A 21,075-nucleotide genomic window follows, 5' to 3' on the forward strand; every position below is an offset into this window, starting at 1 on the left:
CTATGGTAGTCAATGGTTGCTCTATCTGCTTTGGTTACAAACATTTTTCAAAATATATTTTGTATTCAGCAAAACAAAGAAACTCATACAGTTTTGGAACAACAGTATATGATGACAGAATTTAATTTTTTTGGTAAACTATCCCTTTAAAAAGCATTTTGCCACTGGGATTTGATGACAGTTTGTCTCCCCCCTGTGGCCAATGCTGAAACACTTTCAAGTGCACCAGCTTTTACAGAATCTAAGGGTGTGTTCACACTTGGCAGGTTTGATTTGATTAAAACTGGTGTGCATCAAACAAGCAGACAGAGACCCCTGAAAACGTGAGTCTAAACACTGATGCAGTTAGACTGAAACATGAACACACCATGGACCAAATACATCTAAACAAACCAAAAACAATGTGATGAGAAAATGAGACCCTAAAAAGGACAGAATGCTCAAGCATACCTGATTCTTCTCATCATAGGAGCTACACTGCCCATCACAGTTCTGAACAGGTGTCAGAAGCACGTCTCCTTGCAGCAGCACTTTGTGTGCAAAGGAGGAACTCTTGGTGCTGTTTTGACTATTTTATAGTTTTTTTGTGGGGGGTTCTCAGCTTGTAAATGTACTATCAAAAGTACGTACATACAACCAGCACATTTAGCCCAGCACACAACATTGCTCGGATGTTTGGTAAGTTCTATCATAAAATATTATTTTCTTTTTTGGTCTGAACCAACAGAACACACCCTTAAACAGCAAAGTGACTCAGCATCAGGTAATGGAGACTTTCTTTCAAGGTTAATTATTGTGTACAGAGAAACAGCTAGGACAAAGCAAAATCAATAAGAACGAAGTGACTTTTAACATATTTGAATAGATATGAAAAATACCCCAGACTCCATTATAGCAGCCATCTACATTCTACAACCATTTGATTGACACCACTTCCTTTGAAAAATGCTCAAAGTATGATGGTTTTGCAATGTTCATTTGCTCAAATAAATGATAGTGTTAAAACACTGTTGACACATTTTAGACGGCTCAAATATAAATAAATAACCCCCCCAATAAGCAATTTTCCTCAAAATACAGATCAGAGGTCTACTGTCATGGGAGTGAGTTTATTTTTATTTTTTATTCCTGAAATTGTCTGACATCTTATGGGAGGTTTTACATGTGCTAGATTGGATAAAACAGCACAGACGTGCCAACTAAAAAGAGCACATCAAACATTAACTTGAGGATAGTAAACAGAACTCTGGCGGTGGGTATCAAAGGCTTGTGTTCTTCCCTCGTCATGTTATGATAGTTGAGGCAGAGCAGGGGTGGGGGCGGCAGGGATTTCCGACTTAATTCCCTTGAGTGAGATAAGATTTTTTCTAAAACACCTCTATTGAAGACAGCAGGGAGAGCAGAGAGAAAAAGGATGAGAGCAAGTCAACTGTGGAGAGCAGAATGTGGTCTTACCGTAGTGTGCTTGGAAGGCCTGGGGTTTGACTACCTGACTGCAGTGGCTGCACATGACCAGGTAGAAGTCATCCTGTGCAGGACATTGGCCAAAGATGGGCATGTCTGCAAAAAACACACAAATACTCATTAGCAGGTCAAAATAGCATTTTTTGCGCTCTTCAGACAAGCAGGCATTGTTAACAATGCGGTTAGACATGTAGCTACTTGCATGACCGAAAAATGGAATATTATTAATCAGCTTATAAGAACAATGCAAGGACAAATGAATATGGCTTTTCTCTCATCTCTTTCATCAGCTGACAGAATAATGATTTTGTTTTTATTTCTGTAATTATATTGATTTTGCTTTAAAGAATCAAACATAGCTTGAATAATTAAAAGATGTTTTAACAAATATATTTTTCAAATTGAAAAATAAAGATGTCAAACTGATAATTTATCAATTTAATAATTTAAATATAAAAACATTAATATTTTTAAGTTTAGTAAATGAGTTAATTTTTTTAAAGCATTTAAAGCAACTGGACATAGAACCATTTTAAAAACGCTTCATGAAAAAGCAAAACTGTTTCAGTGTTTTGTCTGTTTTGTTTCGTCGACTGTTTGTTACACTTTTAAAAAGTGTTTTTACATACTTCAAAAAAAAATTGTAAACCCATTGCTCGAAAAACTAAGTAAATAAAATTCATGTTTAATTGAAATTGTGTGAACTTGACAATTCCACAATTATTTTTTCCAAGTAAGCATGAAGTTTGTTTACTTAAAGGGGGGGGTGAAATGCTGTTTCATGCATACTGATCTTTTTACACTGTTAAAGACTTGGAATCCCATACTAAACATAGACAAAGTTTCAAAAGTTAAGGTGGACGTTTGATGGGAGTATTTCTTTGTCAAAAATACTACTTCCGGTTAGTCATAAGTTTCGGCAAGTTTTTTGAGATCATGCGTCCCCTTTGACGTTAACGGGGGCGGAATTTCCTTGTATGGGCCTTACGGACAATTCTACCGGAAGCGCGTGAGAGAGAGCGAGGGAGAGAGCGAAAGCAACAGCCTACGCCCATCAAAGCGCTGGCTCGTAGGCTGCGCTGCACAGGTAATGTGCACAATTAACAATGACATCAAAAAGTGCGTTTTTGGTTGCCAGACCAAGACAGTCCTGCACAGATTCCCCAAAACCCCCGCGTTAAGGCAACAGTGGATGTAATTTGCTTTTCCGGATCAGCAACTGAGTTGCGCGAATGTTTATATCTGTTCGCTGCATTTCGGTGCCGACTGTTTCATAAACAAGGCCCAGCTCGACACAGGATTTTCCCGATCGCCTAATGCTGAATGATGGAGCAGTCCCAACGTTAGTACCGCAGGCGGTGAGTGAGACTGCTTCAAATGTCTGTGTTTTTGCCAATGCTCATCAAGTAGCCCAAACATGATCACGTGTAGCTAATTGATCAATGGAGCATGCGATGTGTAGTGCGTGTACATTTGTTTAGCTGGCCACTATATGTGTAACTTTATGTTTGTGTATTGTAAAAGCACTCCAAACAACAATACACAAAGAGGGGGGAAATATGTTGAACTGAATAAGCACGCTTCTTCATTCAAATGCGCTACTATTCCGTGTCTTTCTATGTAAACACTAACTAATCCTGCTGTGCAAAACCGGTCCGCTTACTGTCTACACAAACCACGCGTAAACACACAAACACACGTGCACAACTGCACTTCCCACATGTACACCTTCAAAGACAAAAATACGACGATATAATTCAAGTATAAATATGTAAATAACACAAGCCGCTAAGCATATTATATAGTTAGTGTATAACTTGTACCACATAGAGACGTCGTGCTCTAGTCGTTTTTGCTGCTGCTCCTGTTCAACTGCAGCCTCTGGGTCTGATTCTGGATCATGGATGTATGGCTGTATCTGATTAAAAGCCATATTTTTATTTTGAATAAAGTTTTTTTCCCGCTGTTAGGGATGACGCACTCGACTCAACACAATAGCAGCGCGCTGCTGCACACGTCATTATTTAGCTCCGCTCACACGACACGCCCCCACCCGCTCGGCTTTTTTCGGAAAGACTCGGAACAGCGCATCTTTCTTATATAATTATAAAAAAAATAAAGACTTTTCGGAGATATGCAGGATGCAATGCTACTCTATAGGTACTCAAGATTGACATGACACTGACTGAAACTGAGTGTTTCACCCCCCCTTTAAATTTAAGGCAATGGGTTTACTCAATTTCTTTAGGTTACGTCAAATGATCACTTTTTAGTGTACACTACTGTTTAAAAGTTTGGGGACAGTAAGATTTTTCTTTAAATTAATCATTTTCAATACTATTCAGCAAAATGCATTAAATTAATAAAAAGTGACAGTAATGATGACATTTATGAATGTTACAAATAATGCTTATGAATGCCAGGACAAATGGATCACAGTTTTCACAAAATATTAAGCAAAACAACTGTTTTGATAACATTGACAATAATGAGAAATGTTTCTTGCACACAAAGATTTCTTACGAATATTAGAAAGATTTCTGAAGGATCATGTGACACTAAAGATGCTGAAAATTCAGCTTTCCCATCACAGGAATAAATTACATTTTAAAATAATAAAATGTAAAACAAAAGTTAATTGCAAGCATATTTTGAATGGTAACTTTTGAATGGTAAACTTTCAAATGGTAAATGTATAATTAACAACATTTTTAAACATCAAAATCATGCTACACTTAACTATACTGCAATATTATAAATCAAATTTATTCGGGTTCTTGTGCAGCTTTTACAAATTACAGAAAAATGACTACTCTGGAATACCATCACTCCTGATTAGGACACACAATATAATCGAGCGTAAGATGCATATAAAATCTGACCTAACCAGTGAATGGAGCCTGAACTGAATCTTCATAATTTGCCTTCAGATCATAAACACACAAAAAGCAAAAAGTTAACTTGTTTTTGCAATGCACGTTAATAACCAGTGTCTATCCACTATACTGTCTGTTCAGTCTATCTACGGCCCAGTTCAGGTGAGGCCACCCAGGCCATTCCGGGAAAAACGTCTGGGTGAGTTCACATAGTACAAGGGGGTCACTCGCAGCTGCACTAACCTGTTTTCATATGAAAGGAAACAAATAAGTGATAAGGGATAGCCAGCTTCTGTGCCAGCATTACAAAGGTTGCCTGGAGAGGGGGTCGTCTGGCAAGCGCGGTGTGTGGGAGAGCCAGTGAGGAAAAAAGTAATTGAGTGGAAGAACGAGGAGAAGAAAGAAAGTGAGATTGCAGATTAAGAGTGGCAGTTGTAAAGTTGTGAAATCTGCAAGGCTGAAAGATTATAAAGCGAGTGGAGGAGAGCCGTACAGTAGGTGGCATTTGGCTTTCAAGATTTATACTTTCAGAAAGTGCCCTGAATTGACAGCATTTTGTGGAAAACAGTCTACCCAAATCACACAAATAAAAGCACTGAAAATAGATGAAAGCAGTAGTAAAAAATATCTGCACATTAAAAAGAAAAGGAAAGAAAGAAAATGGCTCCTATTCTTAGCTATTTAACAAGGCTTAAACGTGGTCCTTGCTCCAACTGGAAACTACCTGTTCCGTTCACTCTGAGAACAAGTCAAGTATTTTAGACGTTAAGTCAACAACTTGCAAATGACCATTTTCTAAATAAAAAAAAAAACATTATATAATGAACCAGGGAAAAACAACACTATAATTTATAATGTCACACCTAAAGCAGTTTATTTAATTAATTTGAACACAGTTCAAACTGACTGATTCCAACATCATTCTTACTAATACAATAAACATCAAAATCACACTAGGGGTGGTCAATCTAACGAATCTAATCTACTTTTCAAACCATTTTTTATGATATTTTTATGTCCTCGTAATAATGTTAAAATACAGCAATGACTGCTTAATAGATGGCTGTGCTGACTGGCCAAATTATAGCCTATCATGTGTCTTTCAAGTGTGGTGGCGCATTTGAAAAGCAGTGAATCAAATTTTATTTTCAGTTTCGATTTTGGCTTCTAACGTTTATAAAAACATGATAATCAAGATAAAAGAATCACTGTGGCGCATACAATTCCATTGCTTTAAAGCGGTGTGCTTTTGCCCCCTTCTTAAAAGTCCAAATCAGTCAAATTGTGATGTGACTGTTGTAAAATGCAGTGTACTGTGGGACATGATTTATTTTAAAAAGAGTGCATAAACTGTGGATGAGATGACAGATGAAAAAGTATACTTGGGGTTTCAGTCTTGCCGAGTATTTACACTGACAGTCAGTTCTGTCTAAATTGTCATTATTAGATCCATGCATCTGGTCTTAAAGCCTAATACAAATACATGCTGTCATTAATGTTAAACACAAGACAGACAAAAAACACACTGCTCTTGATAACTTTAGTAGTTTTATTAAGAATCAATGTATAATTAATTCATACAGTGAAGACTATGAAGTGTTTTAACTCAGGGTTTAATGACTTTTTCGAAAACGGACTGTTTAATGAAATACTGTGTTTTAAATTGTGCAAATAGACAAGTCCATAGGCTTGTTCCTGTCTGAACAGAAATGTAAAGTACAAAGAACATCTCAAAATTGGGAAGATCACGATTCAGATTGTAACTGTTTGTTATAAGATTGTCATTTGAAATTTTGCAAAGATCTCCCCTACACTATATTATATTCTATATAGTATACCAACTATATTGTATATTATAGATCATATTTGTTAATTTTTCCCACACAATAAAACTACTTGTGATCATGGCTAATGCAACACAATCAGAGATCTAGGGGTTTCAATTCAGGTGTGTCTGTCTTTTTGAACTCTTCATTTAAGAAAAATGCTGCCTTATCATGATGCTAAAAATGCTTGTGTTCTTTTTGTAGAATAATATTCATTAAGAAAAATGCTACAATATCCATTTTCACTGTGTTGAGAATGTGTTGTTGCTATTAATTCAGAATAATTTATAAATTATATAAAATAATTTATTTAATACTACAATATCATATATTGACCATGGCATTGAGAATATGTTTGGGACAGAACTGAGGCCTAGCCGTTGCATGATGAGTCTTGGTGCTCATTCAGGAGATGCAAATTCATTTCTGGCTTGTGTTGTGTCCTTTTTAAACTAATCATTAAAAAATGCTACAAAGTCGGATATTCACCATGAGCCCTATTCGGATGGTAATTGTTTCTCATGGGTTCATAAAGTATTTTTTTATCATTGAGGGGCTAGTCAGTGATATTATCGCCGTCTGAATCCAAAATGTCAGTATTTTTCTCCCACCACCAGCCTAAAAATCCCCGGACGAATTACCTATTGTTTTTTGACAAATACAAAGGCGATGTGGTATAATTTTGAAGAATATATCACTTCACTGTTTATATCCTTTTTGACCACTGCAAAGCACCATACGGTTGCGCTTCGCTGTAATTCGGATGGATTTTTAAAGATCAACTTTTGTTACTGAAATGCTGGCAAGTATTTTACAAGAGCAATACATTTCATCACCGCTCAAAAAAGAAAAAGCATGTAGATGGTAGAAATTATGAATGTTAAATTAACCATGCAGCATTATGTTTACCTCATGTAAACAAGAGGTGTATTAACTTATTTCTGCTCATTTCCATGTGTTAAAAAAATTACATCCTTTATTTTGGGATTAAATACAAGACAGAAAACCCTTTTAACTATGGTGTGCTACTATAAATCTTCCAAATTTTAAACAGATTAAAATAATTAAATAAACAGGATATTATTTTCCTATTAAATTAAATTAAATATGCATTTATTCTTATTGTACCAAGCATTACATTTTATTTACAACATACTATCATGTTAGTGACCAAGTGAGCAGTGTTCCCAAGGTGCGCAGGATCACAAAACTCGCTCATCCACCGTGAATAAATCACCATCCGAATACACGAGTTTTATCACTGAGGTGGCATGCAAATACATTTTTACGGACTTCCACATGAGAAACAATTACCGTCCGAATAAGGAATGTGATTGTGTGCACCGTGGCTTAGCAGTTAACATGTAGACCCTTGAAGTTCATGCAGCAAATGTGGGTTTAAGTCTGGCTTGCATTTTCGCCATCTCAAACAACATGTCTCCTACCTACTTTCACTGGGTTATATATTGAAATGCAGAGACAATACATATTCATACTTAACTTGCAACACTTTTTGTAATGACTTCATAAACATAAACCAAAGGTGTAAACGAGCAGCAAGCATTATATGCAGAATTGTTTTGTCGGCTGAAGATGTGGAGCTCAGAGGCACTAACTGTCCATTAGTCTGAGAGCCAGGAGGTTAATTAGAGCGAGTGATTAAGTGAGGGGACAGGAGCAGCGCTGTGGCTGCCGTTCCACTGCAGCTCCTTCACGCAGAGACACAAGGACACTCCAAAAAACATCACTGCCTGAAAAGATGACATCGAAACATCAGCGTCACCTGGGTGTGCTGCTCTCACAGTAATCACCGCCAATCAGGACAATAGCCTCTTTAGGAATTTACAAAAGATAGCAATCAAGTAGATAGACCAAGACTAGGGTTTTGATCCACAGCTATTCTGATTCAAGGGGCCCTATCATACACCCAGTGCAATGTGACGCAAGTATTTTTTGTTAGTTTCAGTGTGACGGACTTATCAGTTTTACATCCAGCGTCACGTTGTTTAAATAGCAAATGCACTCGCGCCCATCTGTTCACCCATGGGCGTGCTGGTCTGAAAATGAGGCACATTGTTGGTGCATTGCTATTGCGAGAAAATTGAAAAAGGCAGTATTTTTGGTGATTTAAAGGGAGTGTTAGTAATACCCGCCTATAGGCGGGTGCATAACACGCATACACTATGCTTATTGTACACAGGGATGCACAGCAGCACACAAACATTTTTAAATGTTAAAAATAAAAGGATTCCTCTCTGGAGAAGCATTCCGTTTTTTTGCTCGCAAATTCCGCCATGTAAATAGCAAATCGCTATGAAACAAGCGCAACTGGCTTTTAAAGGGAGTGAGGGACTCTGATTGGTTTATTACACGTTATGCACAAAACACACCATGTATTATAGGTCTATTATAGCTGAGTCCAAGTAACTGAACCAGTTTGGTCATGTTCAGTGGAAAAGACCAGTTTCTTGTTAGTTTTTTTCTCTAAATACATTAAGTCAAACTGAATTGTGTTCGTTTCCAAACAAAACAAATGTAAAGGAGAAGTGTGATCTGATGACAAAAGGTCAAGGTCACTGCCTAATAGATGGCTGTGCTGACTGGTCAAATTATAGCCTATCATGTGTCTTTTATGTGTGGTTGTGACACATTTGAAAAACAGTGAATCAAATTTTTGTTTCAATTTCGATATTGTCTTCCAATGATTATGAAAACGTGATTATCAAGATAAAATAATCATTGTGCAGCATACCGTTCCTTTCCTTCAAAGAGGCGCTTTCGCCCCTCCTTAAGCGCCTAAACCTAACATCCAAATCAGGCGTGAGTTGACCTAATATATTTTTGTATGATTTAAATGGTAAATGGACTGCATTTATATAGCGCTTTCAACAGACCCTATGGCCATCCAAAGCGCTTTACATGTTGCCTCACATTCACCCATCCATACACTCATTCATACACCGACGGCGGTGTCTGCCATGCAAGGCGCCATCCAGCTCGTCAGGAGCAGCTGGGGTTAGGTGTCTTGCTCAGGTACACCTCGACACTTGGTCAGGTGGAACCGGGGATCGAACCACCAACCTTCCGGTTTGTAGACAACCTATATGAACCACTGAACCACTGCCATGTAAGGTTTTCCTCTTATATTTTATTTATTTTAAATGAGGGGTGAGGGGATATTTACAACATGTCATCTTAGTGGGCAAGGTATAAATTGTCAGCAAGTACTACACTAGGAACCATCTCCATATTTTACACACATTCAAAGTATACAAATGCACACGGGTAGAGCACACACAGACAGTAACGCTGTCTTTCTGAGTAGCCTCAAAGGTTATGTATGCTATATGTTAAACTACTGCTTTGAGGGCTTCCTACAGAGAGAAATATCAGCAGTACGCATCCTTTAAAAATTCCACATGAGCTTTCTGGAGTAACAACTAAAAACCTGAGCCGTTGCGCTCCTCCGGATATCAATCCCAACATTAGACAACAACATGCTTATGACAGCATATCAGAGATGCAGACAGGATACGCTCGCTCATTCGGAGCCAGGTTGACTTGACATGAAAACCACAGATATTCTAGAGTCTTCTAATTGCGCGTCTCAGGTCTGAGAGGAAGTGAAGGACAGCCAGAATGTGCTGAAAGAGAGAGAACCGAGATGCAGACGGAAGCGATGGATATGAAAATGGAGGGAGAAAAGAGGGAAAGAGAAAAAAAGATTGTGACAAAGCGAGAGAGACACAGAGATAGCGATAAGGTGAGAGGGAGAGACAAGAAGAGAGAGAGAGAGAGAGAGAGAGAGAGAGAGAGAGAGAGAGAGAGAGAGAGAGAGAGAGACTCTGAGCGGATAATTTGACCATCCCCTTCATTGTCATTGATAAACGATCTAAGTAGAGAAGCTCTTAGAAGCCCAGTGCACGAACACACTCGCAGGTTTAACTACGCCTGGTGTGTCTGCGTCTCCTCCCCTCTCACTTTTCCTCATCTGATGAAGAGCTGCAAGATCCTCTCACCACACATTCAGTCACCTTTCACTGAACATCCTACGGCAGTCGTGCAAGTGTGAAATAGTGTGTTTCAGTGTTTATGTGTGTGTTTGTGGGAACAACAGCTTCTGGGGATATCTCAGATCCTACTGGTTCAGGTGTTTTGTGGTTTGGTAATCACTCTAGTTCCTAATGGAAATGAGGGATAGTAATCTTAGGGCTAGTAATGCTCAAAGCATGAAGTGCTATCATCAGTGGTCTGGCAGCAAGATCACATAGACTTTAAACCAGACTGAAACAAACTTTTCACGTCCCTCTGAAATCCAAAAACGTTATTTACAAATACACCACAGATAAAAAATCAAATGTTTATTTTTTTTTTTTTTTATTTATACTGAATAAATATTTAGCAAGAATGTAACACATTGAGAAAAATTACGGTAAAGACATTGTATAATGTTACAAAATATTTATATTTTAAATAAATTATGTTCTTTTGAGCTTCTATGCATCACAAAATACATACATTAAAGATTCTGTGATTACCGGTAATAGCAGTTTAAAAAAAAAACAACTGTAAAACTGTGCACACACACACACACACACACACACACACACACACACACACACACACACACACACACACACACACACACACACACACACACACACACACACACACACATATATGTGTGTGTGTGTGTGTGTGTGTGGGGGGGGGGGGTTCTTTTCCACAAAATATTAATACTTTATTAATCATTTAAATTCTAAAACATTATTGCATAACAAATCAGCATATTCCAATGATTTCTAAAGGAGCATGTGACCCTAAAGACTGGGGAACGATGCTAAAAAAATCAGCTTTGCCATCACAGGAAATAGAATAACAGTTGGTAAATAATAATACTATTTCACAAGATTACTGATTTTTTTAAACTAAATCAATGCTGCCTTGGTGAGCATAAGAGACTAACCTAGGTAATGGCATGAGTCCACTATATCTAAACAGAATGTGGACAAACATCCACTAAAAGAACTTAACAACAATACAAAAAAATCTATGCAAATATGGAAACAGCCCTATAAGCCTTCACTGTGTCCTAACCACGTCAGAAAAACGATCTTTTCCATGTTAATGTTAAAGCTGCAACATATCTAACGAGTGGCATCATGAGCTGTTTATTTCCCCTGCTTGTCTGAATGCCAGGGTATGGCAACTGCCATACGTAAACGCCACCCCTGAACGGTAGTGCACATGCATAAACGGACGTAAACATGCAAAAAACGGATTTTAAATAGGGATGTCCCGATCCGATCACGTGATTTTCTGACTCGATCGGAATCAGACGTTACCTCCTGATCAGGACTGGGATATATATATATGTATATTCTCATAATTTTTTTAAACACATCAATAGTTATGCGGTGGCACAGAGTTAGACCCTTTTAACTCCACACAGAAACAGCAACGCATGCGGCATGACGTCACTTTTGTTTTTTTTAAAAAAAAGCCTGCAGCACCGGCAGATATGTATACATATCTATGGGCAGCACCCCTCTCAGAAACTGAAGCATGATTGCCCCCAGGTGACCGGTCCCAGTATAGCCGCACCTCCGTGTTTTCTAATGAACACGAGGCAAACTAAACAATCAAATTACACTTCAAATATTTTTTTCCTAAAGTTAAGTTTATGTCATTGTAGGCAGTTATTATCACGATGATTTCATTTCAAGTGTTCGTTTTTTAAATAAGTTTAGTTTTAGTTAGTTATTTGATGCTATAAAAACGGGTGTGTGATGTTATGATTGACAGCTGAGATCGACGTCTTCTCTGAGTGAAGTTGTCACTGAGGCACTAACAGTCTGTTTTCGTGATTTTTGGGAGCAGATTCTTTAATTTAATTTTAATTTCTACATTTCCATAACTGTTTATTTCACACCAACATAATCAATTGTTCTGCTTCTGTGAGAAACACAACAGTATTTATGTTATTTTTTAGCTCATATCCCGACGAGTCTCAGCAAGTTTTCCCAATGGCTGTAACTTCCTTTAGGTGAGGTCAAAAATCGGCGTGATCGTAGAAATATAAACATAGACTCCTCATTAGTGCCTGTGCGGATCGGTTGAATGAGGCATCTACATAATGTATGTCTATGATCGCGCCGTTATTTCATCAGACGGAAGTTACAGCCGATGGGAAAACTTGATGAGACTCTTCGGGATATGAGATAAAAAAATGAGATGAGATAAAAATACTGTTCGGTTTGTGTCTTAACAAATCAATGTGTCGTCAGGAGCAGCAGGGTTTTTGTGCACGTTGCCAACACGTTTTTTTTTGTTTGTTTGTTTTGCTCTCATAGACTTGTTACCCATTCACCCCATCATATGACTGGCACACAGCAACGGTTGGAGTTAAAAATCTTAATTTGTGTTCTATTAAAGAAACAGACACACCTACATGTTGGATAATTTTCATTTTTGGGAGAACTAACCCTTTAAAGGCAGTTTGGTTGTGTCACCCTTCATCTTTCAAGTGAGTTGCAAATGCATAATAAAGAGCCCAGTCAAACTTCTGGCCTTCAATACCTTTGGACCAGATGATTAACCACTTTCAACCAAGTAGGTTGGCTTTTTACTAATCTCAGAGCAATTCTGCAGTTTGTAAGAGTTTTTCCAGAACAGGAATAAGGCACGCTAGCTACATCAGTGCTGTTAATAATACATTTAAGCCCGGTTTCACTGACAGGGCATTCACACTTGTAGTTTGATTCACTTGGTTCATTTGGTCCAAAAAAACATTTAGTCCTTGTTCGCTTAGCATTCAGATTGCCATTTTTATCACTGAACCTAAAGATACCGAAACTAAAGAGATATAAGATAAGAGATATGTTCACAACCTGACTGGTTGGATTTTATGCCTATTTTCAGATGGAACTTACTGAACATGCTGTGTGTGCACGTTGTATGTTTGTAGCCTGTATTTTGACCAGCTGAGATCTCGTGAAGAGCTTATAAAATGTGTGAAGGAGTCAAAACAGTGGCAGAAATCCCTCAGTCACACACACAAACGAAAATCTGCTATGAGGAAGTTTAAAAGCGGACCCAGACCCATCTTTTCAGCGGCCTCTGTACACTTGTTTGCTTATTTAAATGAACCGCACTAACGGAGCAATCGCATCAGGGTTCATTTTAAATTAACCGAACATGAAAGTGTTAACACACCCTTAGATTAAACCAGGATTAGGCCTTAGTTAAATTAGCACATTTAAATATTAAATATTAAAGTATGAAGTAATTTATAAACATGCCTTAGGAAAATACCATTACTAGTGTGCATCTTGAAATTAAACAATGGTCTGACTTAATTTAAGATATATCACTGCAAGTGGCTTTCAGTTAAAACAGCTCAAACATGCATTTTAGTCGGGGGCTAGCTTAAGCCTTGTCTGTGAAACCAGGGTTTAGAGCTTTATTATGACATCTACAATGAACATTTACACAAATTTAGGGCTAAACACGAAAGGTGTACGACAGCCTTGCTTCTCAGTCAAATGGTGGCAACATTGGATCAGTCTTAATATCTCTTTCGAGATATTGATGAACTGCGTTTTCTGGGATTGTCATTCACAGATTCAGTTTTAGCTGAAACCCAAAAGCTCTACAAGCTTTTAAAGGGACAGTTCACCATAATTTACTTACCAAATCTGTATATAAAAAGAAGAACCTGCACCAAACATGTAAACTTTCTTTCTTATGCGGAATATAAGATATTTTGAGAAATGTCTGAGGTTTTTTTCTTTTTTTTTTTTTAAACAAACGCAAGTCAATGGTCTTCCAAAGGGTTTCGTTACCAACATCCTTCAAAATATATTTTGTGTTTCACAGAAGAGACAAAGCTTGAAAGAAAGAAGGGTGTGGAACAAGAGCTGAGGAATATAAATAGTTTTTTATCATGCATTGTGACGTTACTGATTCTGCATAAATGCATTATATAAAAGATTCATTTTTTAAAAAGCCTATCATACATAATATATTGTTCCATAGTAAATAAGGTTTTTTATTATATATTTAAAAAAACAACGTTGCTTATGTCTTTCGGAAGAAAAGTCCTTACGTCTAATCATTGTAGCACCTAACTTCTTGTAAGCAGATATTTAATTTTGGTTTCTAGTAGGGTCAGGCAGTATAGTTTGTACAGTATATCATTATCAATATATTTTTATTAACAATATGAGATGAGGCAGTACAATTTATATCGATATACAGTTGTTTGAAACTACGAGCCCTAACCGAAAAATATCAGGGGACACAGTGTCTGCTGCAGGGATGTGCATAATCCAATTTGTCCTAATTGAGACATCCTTTATTGTAATGGCTTCAAAATAACTGGTAAGATATAAGTTTAAAGTGGCTTACCCCCTCCATCAACGCTCTGACAGATAGCCTACATGAGTGGTTTAATGCGTTTGATGCTTTGTTTTCCTCAGTGCATAATATTTCGGAAGTATATTTGTAATTGTTAGTAAGTCATGCAAATATTTACATGACAAGCTTTATATTACAGGCTTCAAAATAAATGGTAAGATAATAGTTAAATAGCTTGTATAGTTTAAAGTGGCTTGGGTGTCAGATGCTCTGACAGATCAGGTTCAAGATGTGGTGTTTTCCTAAACGAATAACTTGCACTTTACAGGTATATTCTCTGTATTCATCTGTAAATGTTAAGTCATGCAAACGTCAATTTTGCTGTCAGGAGTGGACGAACCTAGCCTGGTCTTACCAGACTCTTGTACAATTCATTTGTACATAGAGTCTGACCACTCTCCATTGACAAGCGTTTATTTCCGCGAAGGCGGGTGCTCTTTTGAAGTTTAAAACTATTGGATCTGCCATAACCAATCGCTAACGTTTGGTTGTGACATATATCATGTGCCCTTTGACTGTTTTACATGGAAATCCGACAAAATAAATGTGCACTTGTGCAGGCCACCTCAGTGATAAAACCATAGGATAAAACCTAAAACTCGTGCATCATATTGTGATTTATTCACGCCACGGTGGACAGGAAAGTTGTGATCGGGGACCACGTGAGCAGCACGTTCGTTACATGATTGTATGCTGTAAATAAAATGTCATATGCTTGGTATTATAATAAATGCTGCTATAAATAACGGACCAATTCAAATGTTTACGTGCTTTTATTTTAATTTGTTTGAGCGGTGATGGAATATATTGCTCTTGTAAATACTTGCCAGCATTTTAAAGAAATACAAGTCTAGAAATGCATCCAAATAACAGCAAAGCAACCGTATGGTGCTCTGTAGGGGTCAAAAATAATTATAAACAGTGAATGTTTCAAGTGATATATTCTTGAAAACTCAGATGTGGATTCGGACAGCTGTTACATCACAACACAACCTTGGTGTTTGTCAAAAGCAGTGGGTAACTCGGCCGGGGATTTTTACACGGGTGGTGGGAAACAGAGGGCAATAAAATAACTGACTAGGCCCTGTAAATGATGGCAATACCTTCCGACCCCACGAGGAACAATTACCGTCCGAATAGGGCTTCAGCCAACTCTTTCACCGCTAACGGAGCGAGCTGGAAAATCAAATTTTCCCGTATTCCCTCTGTTGGGGAGGAGGGCCACAACATCATGGCCACCAACAAACCCCAGCAAAGATTGTTATTGCTCCGGCTTTAACTTCTGGATATTCGGCAGCGGTGCCACAACAGAATGAATGGTTTCGTTCGCATCTTTCTCCGCCGCCATTACTGAACTACAACTCAAACTAGCGCACGACATCAACGTCATCGTTCACAGCCACTCACTCTGTTCGCTGATTGGACCGGTAAAAATTCGTTCAGAGAAAACCTAAGAATACACTGCAGTCCCAGACGTAGTACAGAAGGAAAATGAAAATTGAGCAGAAGTACGTAGGAGGGCAGAGCCAGGCTAGGACGAACCATGTGTCTCTGCTAAACTTCATCGACTTCAGTGAGTGAGCGTCAAACAGAAGGAGCGCATTAGAATATGAGAGCAATAATTCTGACTAAAATATAACTACATTTTACTACAATGTTTTTGAACATTAAATATCCCATTTGTAGAATTTTAAACCTACAAGTAAGTGTTCTAATATAATTAATAAGTTCATAATAGTGTGTGTTCTCCTCATAGTAGGCAATACAGAGATAGATACTGTATATTGCCATTCATCCAAAAAATACTGGGGGATTTTGCCCATATCACCTAACCCAAGTTTCTGGAAAAAATAACATGCATAAATGAGACAAAGTGTAGGACATGCTTGGTGTTAAACAGAGTTATTAAGCGCAATCAGAAAAATATATCAAATGCGTTACTTATGCTGAGTTGCATCTCTCAGACAGCATGCAATCCTAAATTCAGTTCTATTTAGTAGCACATTGAGCTTGAACTGTCAGATACACCGTCTTTGTGAGAACTCACAACAACATAATCGGTTATGTCTTAGATTGTTCACGTATCTGTTTACATTAACTTATGTAATCATTATTAATATATTATTACAATACATAAATGTGAATTTTGAATTTAATTTTCTTTTCTTTTTTCTTCCTTTGGACCATACTGCAGGCCAGTTCCTGACTATACAATAACACATGGTGCTCTTAAGGTAAGGCAAAGAAGCAATAATTTCCACATCTACAGCACAACATATACAGCTTTCAATATATCCAGTAACATAAATATTTCAGGCGTAGAAGAAGCTGAAATTGAAACTACAACCTTCATAAAGATGCAAAGATAAAGACTTTGGCTTTACTCTGACCTGAGAAAAGTTGTGCTTAAAATAAATCAGAATTTGAAAAGAAAACACTAATGAAAGTGTAACATAAAACCAGCAATTTCGATTTCAGTCCATACAGGCAAAAGGTGATGTTTTCCATCTAATTCAACCCAAAGGTTGACATATCTGACAGATTCCAGTTTGGCGATTGAGGCTTCCGAGACGTAACCAATTTACTCTAAACTGTGCAATGAAGCAGCGGTGGACATGATGGCTCTATTGTTTGTCAATGCAAATGCCCTGTTAGATAAGTGTCCCGACAGGTACAGCATCTTACGCTTCTTATACTGACAGAAAAAGAAGGGAGAAAATGGCCTGGTGGTGACATGTTTATTAACTTCATGGCAACTTAGGACAAGGCAAAAATCTACTAGAATGATCTAAATCAAAGTGATTTTTAAAAACAACCATGACAGCTATTGCAAGGTGTCATCTACTCTGTAAGGATCAATAATATGCTAGTTATACATATTTAATTCACAAAGGGAGGATTTAAAAAATATATATATCGACAACTACCTTGACCATTAGAGACTAATGGTCATATAAGTGACTCAGTGGTAAATGATACCACTGAGTCCCTTATATTCATTTCAATCTAAGGGATAATAATATATAGCCCGCCAGTCTTATCACAAAATAAACAGGGTAATCCAGACCTCAATGTGAAGCAGCTAGTCAACAAATCATTAATAAATTAAATAATTATTTCTCTAGATTATTTTATTATACAAGACAAAAAAGACTGCATGAACACTCAAGACAATCTCCGAATGGTGTCCTGAACAACCTGTTTGTTTATTTAGTCTGACAGTTTTTTTTCTAGTGCACTGCAACATCCAACTAAAATAGTTCAATTTACTCAAATGTTACTTCAAGTTAATTTTACTTAATAGAAAAAAGATATGTGAACTCAATAATTGGTTATATTAAACTGAATCGTTAGTTACAGCAGATTTCGAGTTCCCAGCATGCTTTGTTTCCGGCTGTTAAAGGAGAGCAAATTTCAATTGAAAAGTTAAAATTAAGTTATTTTATGGGATTTTGGAGAGGGAGAGCTCTGTTAGTCTGCTATCAATTTTTGTAGTAGAGTAGAGCCTGTGATCAAGTCAAGGATTGGCCAAATCACATTTAGCCTCATTTATAAAACTTCACCAACTTCGATAAAATCCACGCCAACATTCACATTTATAAAAACGGGTCTTTGACGCGGAAAAGTGCTACGTCGAGGTCTAAGCAGACATACACACTTTTCCTTGCGGCAGAAAGTCAGAGTACTGCAGATATTTGGAAATCAATTCTTGCTGCTCGCTATTCTCGAGTGCAGGATTTGGACGTTGACCGGTGATCTTTTATGTGTTGATGACATTAATGAGAGGGCATTTACAAGGTGGAGTGCTTGCATTCGTTCACTGAATCACACGTTAGCACATTGAAAAACTTAACGTAAGAAAGTTTCTATGCAACATTTTATAAATGAGGCCCATTAAGACTAAGGATGGGTACCGAAAACCGGTATTAAATCAGCCCCGGTGCTAATTATAAGAAAGACCGTTTTATCAATAAGCTCTGACACTATCGGTTCTGATGTCCGTACTGGAGCAATGAACAAAATACACTTCCTATTTATAATTGCTTTATAGACATTATATTGCGAATTCTATGTTGCTACCCATTTCTATAAGCAATAATATTAAACCATGTCTTAGATTTTTGCTAGTCCTAAACCAAAAGAGAGAGAGAAAGCGATCTCTCACACGGATACAGCGCACACGACATGACAGACCCTGCTTAATGAGCGACGACGATGGCCAACAAATGTTTAGTTTGGTTATACTTCAGGCCTGTGATATTAATCTAATTGTATTTTTTTAACTATTAAAAAGTTGCCACGTTCCGTCTTGCGCAACTTCCTTCCCTTCACAGCGGTGAGCATTGGTTCCCTCTAAACCCCAAACTTAATGTCAGAATCAGCACAATCTGTGATTATTGTAAAATGCAGTCTCTAATGTTGCTAAATTGTGAAAAGTGTTTGTAAAGATGGAGCTATTAAAAGCACAATAATCCACGCAAGAGTTTCCAGCTTCAAGGCAGCTTATGCGTGTGCGCTTTAAAACCGACTGCAACTGGCACATTATGATACTTTATGCTTTGTGTGTGCGCCTATTCCGCCTAAAAAATCAAATACACAAAACAAACCGCCTATGTCAAAATGACCGCTTGGAAAGTACTCACTTAAACACAGTTTATGTCTTAAATGTGCGTTAATTGTTGGGAGAATATATTAGTATATTATTAGATCTGGATTCGGTCTTAAAGAGGCAGTGTCTAATAAACCCTGACGATTGTGCCATTAATGTGAATCAAAGAACAAAAGGTGAAGAGAAAGATACACACAGCTTTAAAAAGCATTAATCTATTCATTTGTACAGTGAAAACTATGCAGTGTTATTTTATATTTGATTATTAGTAGACCTTCCTGAAATTAAAGCACCGTATTTTATTTGTATCTTTGTTTTATTGTATATTTACTGTATTTATTTGACCATTTGTTTGTACTTTGTTTCTTGTTCATATCGTATGCATATATAAAACAAAAAAAGCCGGTAAATGCACTGGTGTTAGATGTCTTGTACTCGTTTTGTTTAGAAATTGCTGTTTATTTTGCTATAAATATTTTACATGTTTAGATTATAAAGCAATGTTAATTATATTCTTAATTTTTCTTTTTATTATAATAAAGTCTAACAAAAAGATCTGATAAGAATACCATTCTTATCATACCATTCTGACAAGTACCGGATCAATAATCAGTATCGGTAAGTGTAGTAATACCATTAAAACCTTAATAATACTCATTCCTAATTAGGACTAGGGATGTCCCGATCCGATCACGTGATCGGAAATCGGGCCCGATCACGTGATTTCAGACGCGATCGGAATCGGACGCTACATCCCGATCAGGACTCGGATATATATGTATATTCTGGGGTGAGGTGAGCAGGGGTGTCGTGTAAAAGGTTCGCACTTGCACCGCGGTTCATCTCACATCTGATGACGCATCAATAATATGGGTTGTAACTTGAAAATAATGCTTTATGGGTTTCTGTAGATGGATACACGTGCTGGCTCCTCAGTGATACATTACAACAGCGCTAATAAAAGAAAAACGTCGGCAAAATGGTCTATCTGTGTAAACGTTGTTCAATTCATACGAGTGCTCCCATATCTTCGAATATGAGCAGTCATTTTCACAGTCATCCCCCGGGTATATTTGCCAGAAGACGCGAATGAGAACGCGCGCGCTGATCTGTCTGTGCATCATCCGAAAGCACGCACTCGTCACTACTGTCTGTTTAATGTCAAACAAAAGATAAGGAATCACTCACTGCTCTTGATTTAATAGCTTTTGTAAGGATTAGTCTTTAATTTAAACAGTTAAATATGCAGCTATTTTACATTTGATTAGCCTACTTTATTCAATTTCTCTACCTAAAAACTAATGTTAGACCTATAAAAACCTGAAAAGCATTGTTAATAACACTTCAATCAAATTACACTTAAACTAACTTTGGGGAAAAAATATTTGATGTCATTGTAGGCAGTTATCATCACAATGATTTCATTTCAAGTGTTCGTTTTTTAAATAAGTTTAGTTTTAGTTAGTTATTTGATGCTATAAAAACGTGTTTGTGATGTCATGATTGACAGCTGAGATCGACGTCTTCTCTGAGTGAAGTTGTCACTGAGGCACTAACAGACTTTTTTCTGGATTTTTGGGAGCAGATTATTTAATTTAATTTAAATAACTGTTTATTTCACACCAACATAATTAATTGTTCTGCATCTGTGAGAGTATGGGTGTGCTTTTGATATCGCCATTGTACTTCCTGCTCTGCGCAACTCCGGTCCCTGAATTTTTTATATTTACTGTTCCACTAAGATTCAAAAGTGAAGAATTTATGTTATTTATTACTTGATTGTTCAAGCTACCTCACAGAAGTGCTCTGTTTGTTAGAGTTGTTGAGTGTTAAAATAAGGTGAATAAAATAAAACATAAGGAACATCCTGGTTCGTTTTTTC

General features: G+C 37.2%; 1 protein-coding gene across 2 annotated transcripts in view; it reads right to left on the minus strand.

The window, feature by feature from the left end:
• Nucleotides 1-21,075, minus strand: part of LOC137057996 (ataxin-7) — a 50,118-nt gene that overhangs the window by 15,144 nt on the left and 13,899 nt on the right. For both annotated transcript variants that reach the window (XM_067431124.1, XM_067431125.1), the window contains one exon: nucleotides 1,456-1,560. In XM_067431124.1, the coding sequence (XP_067287225.1) occupies nucleotides 1,456-1,560 (105 nt within the window). The remainder of the gene's footprint in view (nucleotides 1-1,455; nucleotides 1,561-21,075) is intronic.

Source organism: Pseudorasbora parva, chromosome 22 (genome assembly GCF_024679245.1).
Source record: "Pseudorasbora parva isolate DD20220531a chromosome 22, ASM2467924v1, whole genome shotgun sequence".
Classification (NCBI taxonomy): Eukaryota; Metazoa; Chordata; class Actinopteri; order Cypriniformes; family Gobionidae; genus Pseudorasbora; species Pseudorasbora parva.